Consider the following 3,472-nt stretch of genomic DNA (forward strand, 5'->3'; position numbering starts at 1 on the left):
AAACAAGCTTTCAGGTGGAGTCCCTAAGCACTACAATTACCAGAACATCACAGTATATGGAAATCCTGTATATGAGTTTCCATCAGGTACTTTCAAAGAAAACAGTAGCTTCTTAGACATGTGAATTCAACATGCCTACGTTCTAGAAACAAGTGAAAACAATAATCAAAACCCTTGTAGACCTTTTCAAGAGCCTGCAACATTAGCATTAATGAGCCGAGCAACAAGAAATAAGGATATATACACAGAAATGTATTCTGCACATTGTAGGTTGCCAATTTCTCTCCATGCAAAGTTACTGCACATTGACATCTTTATGATGTAGTTAAGCCTTTGATTGAAAGAAAGACCCTAAACTAGATGCAGTATACTGTTAGGCTCTTTACCTTTCCTATACTATCAGTATACTGTTATGTTTCTCAAGAAAATAAAAACAACTAGAAGCCTAAGTTCCTTATTGCCAATGTTTTGCACAGATATATAACTCCACAATAGTTGCTGTCCTAGTATGAAGCAACATCCTCAAAATTCCATAATGGAAGGAACCCCTCATTTTCCAGATTCACTCCATCCATATATGTTAAGTTGTACGCTGGTAATTGCTGCTCAGCAGGACAGGATGACGACATAATCTTCACTAATGCATCCAGTAATGTTTTGTCAGGAATATCTTCCTCCTGAAACTTGGATACTTCGAGCTCAAATTTGGGAGTGGCTGGACCATCAACTGCTACCACTGTCTCTTTCTCCTCAAACAGACTGTTGAAGGCCATGCTTGATTCTTGAGGCTGCAAAATCTCCACATCAGACTGCACATCCTTCAAACAATCATCTATCTTTGCCACTGGCTTGGCAGGGCTTCCAGTAGATTGTGCAGGTTCAACACATTCAAGCAATTCTGATTCACACTCCATAAATAAGGGCTCCTTGATTGCAGCATTAAGGGGATCATTCGCTTCCTTCAAGGGTAAATTAACTTTGAATATCTTGGATAATGGAGGAGAGGAGATCGGAAGTGTGGGAGAGCTACGGGTCTGCGAAGCACTACTGCACATCATAGCACATGCAGAGCTTCCTCCTGAGCTGCTCTTAAGTGAAGTGCACATGGAATCTAGTGTGGAACAGCCCCGAAGCGCTGATTCAGCACAATGAGAAAAGAGTGAAAGGCACTGTGAATGCTCATCTTTAACAACTGGTCTCCGATCCTGTACATCAGGAACTCTAGGAAGTTCAACATGCCAATCAGAGTCAAGAGATTGACCCTTTGCAGGCTTGAACTTGGGGAGGAAACTCCCAAATTCCCAATCCTTGGAGCTTGTTGCTTTTAATGACCAAAGGCAGCCATCAGCGGAACTAGCCTCTTTTAAGATCTTGGAAGATAACATGTCTGGAGTATGCTTGACAGGCTTTTTAGCATGGCTCAAGGAAGTGTTAAACAGACTTCTTTCACAGATAGCAGCTCGATCCTTCCGAACGCTAGCACTCTCCTTAACAAAGGGACTTAACAGCATCTGTTCAACACTCTTCCTTCTGTTATCCTTATTATGCACTTTGTTTGAACTAACCTTGGAAATTTTCCCACTCTTCTTAACCTGGGGGATCTCATCCACAAAATTTAGCTTCGCTTTCTTTCCCCGTATTTTTCTTGCGGCAGCATCATAGGCACGGGCTGCTTCTTCTGCAGTATCAAAGGTGCCCAGCCATACTCTCACCCCCTTCCCAGGGTCCCTTATCTCAGCAGCCCATTTGCCCCATGGTCGCTGGCGAATGCCTCTGTACAAATGTTTGCGTTTCCTGCCAATCGTAGGAGTTGAAGGAGATTCTGGTCCTGTATGTCAACATAACCTCTTGTGAAGATCTTTAGCACAACAACCTCTGTGACTGAACATTTACATGCAGCAAATCTCTTTCCATTTAGACTTTCAAACCAAACAAAGATGAGCAATATTGCAGAGAAACAAAGAGCATCAATTTAGATCTGATGCAAAATGAAGCACAATTTCAGATCAGGAGCACAGAAGGCGAGCTTCTGAGGCAAACCAAAAGAGCTCACCATGTTGCGACACAAATTTTCAATTTGTGCAATTTCAAGATGAAAACATCCAACAAATTTGTTAACAAAGGGCTTGATTAAGTTTAGCATTTTTGCAATCTAAGCAAAAACCCAAAACCCTGCACATGCTTCCCATTCAAAACCAGACCACCTTGTCTGACACAATCCCCCCTTAAAAAAACACAAAAAAGGGCCAACCACCAAAAGATAGGGTTATTTCATCGAATATTTGGAGAGCTTAAGAGAACAGCCAAAACAGAGCCACCTTAAAGAAATGTCTTCCTGTATCTTCTCCTAGCAACATATATTTTCAAACACAGAATTAAACAGCATCACAATTCCCGTGAGAAGATGAAGACTGCAACCCAAAAACAACCATTTGAACGAAATGCCTTCTCCTGGCAGCACATATTTCGCACAGAGACTTGAGAAACATCAAATTGAGGCAGCAAGTGGAGCAAATTACCAGAGGAGACCGAAGACTTCGGTGAGAAAGAAAATGGAGGTGCAGAGAATGCCTCATTTTTGACAGGAGTCATGACTGTGTCCTCGAATTCATCCTCCTCGTCGTCCTCATCGTCTGGAGGACTGCGCATTGGGTTGCGGGCAGGGCGGCGCTGGACTGCACTATTCCTGCCATTGAATGGGTCCAATGTCTTCTCCTCCCATTCAGATTCGGCAGAGGGGGGGAAGTCATAGAGCATGTCATTGAAATTGGGCCACTGGCGGCCTTTGAGGGTGGGTGTCTCCCCATAAGCGGGGGAGTAACTGGAGAGTGCAGAACCCCAACACATTGCTATCCTCTCCCCTGCTCTCTCTGAAGATGACTGTGTGTTGTCTTTGCAGAAGAAAACAGAGACCAGTCTTCGTGTATGTCCGCTTTAATATGTATAAGCTCTCAAAGAAAGAAGGTGAGATACAGAGTATCCATCTTATAATAATTATTATTATAATAATAATAATAATATATTATTATTATTATTAGGCAAGTGGGTACCCTTGGGGAATGAAAAGAGAGTGGTTAAAATGTTTAAAACAGAGGGGCAAATGGCTTTAGAAAAAAGAAAAAAAAAAGATCCAATCCTCGAAACTTGTGCCTTCTTCCACGTTGAAGACATGTTACATTTCTTGAACATATATTTGAGGCCACTTCCTAAGGCCACATACACTATCGTTCAAACTGAATTTTATGCTTTCAAAACCCAAATTAAGTTTTCAATGCCCTCGAGAATCCACAATGCACACCCTATTGCAATATTTTTACTAATCCGGCCGCACGGTAACTAGTAACTCCCTTTGAAAATATCATGATGCTTTTGCCCTTGTGCATGACCATGAGTTCAAGTCCCACGTGGGTAGCTTCATGGGGTACCTGACCTACACATGCATAATGAATCTTCACACAGGAACTTTGGCAAG

At 42.2% G+C, this 3,472-nt stretch overlaps 1 protein-coding gene across 1 annotated transcript; it reads right to left on the reverse strand.

Moving 5' to 3' along the window:
• Positions 1-222: 222 nt before the first annotated feature.
• Positions 223-2,952, reverse strand: LOC148031087 (uncharacterized). The gene is made up of 2 exons (XM_087684617.1): positions 2,520-2,952; positions 223-1,828 (listed from the first exon to the last, which is right to left on the reverse strand). Exons 1-2 carry the CDS (start codon positions 2,845-2,847, stop codon positions 504-506), a joined length of 1,653 nt encoding a protein of 550 aa, XP_087540743.1. The 5' UTR covers positions 2,848-2,952; the 3' UTR covers positions 223-503.
• Positions 2,953-3,472: the final 520 nt, after the last annotated feature.

Source organism: Lygodium microphyllum, chromosome 9 (assembly GCF_053477565.2).
Source record: "Lygodium microphyllum isolate KBCC chromosome 9, Lygodium_microphyllum_v1.1.10, whole genome shotgun sequence".
Lineage (NCBI taxonomy): Eukaryota > Viridiplantae > Streptophyta > Polypodiopsida > Schizaeales > Lygodiaceae > Lygodium > Lygodium microphyllum.

What these genes read in the sequence shown, in the direction of transcription:
- LOC148031087 (XM_087684617.1), bottom strand. Translation starts at nt 2,847, where the DNA reads ATGTGTTGGGGTTCTGCACTCTCCAGTTACTCCCCCGCTTATGGGGAG. An exon ending in GAAGTCTTCGGTCTCCTCTG is followed by an intron (nt 1,829 to 2,519) that starts GTAATTTGCTCC and finishes GTTGACATACAG; the next exon opens with GACCAGAATCTCCTTCAACT.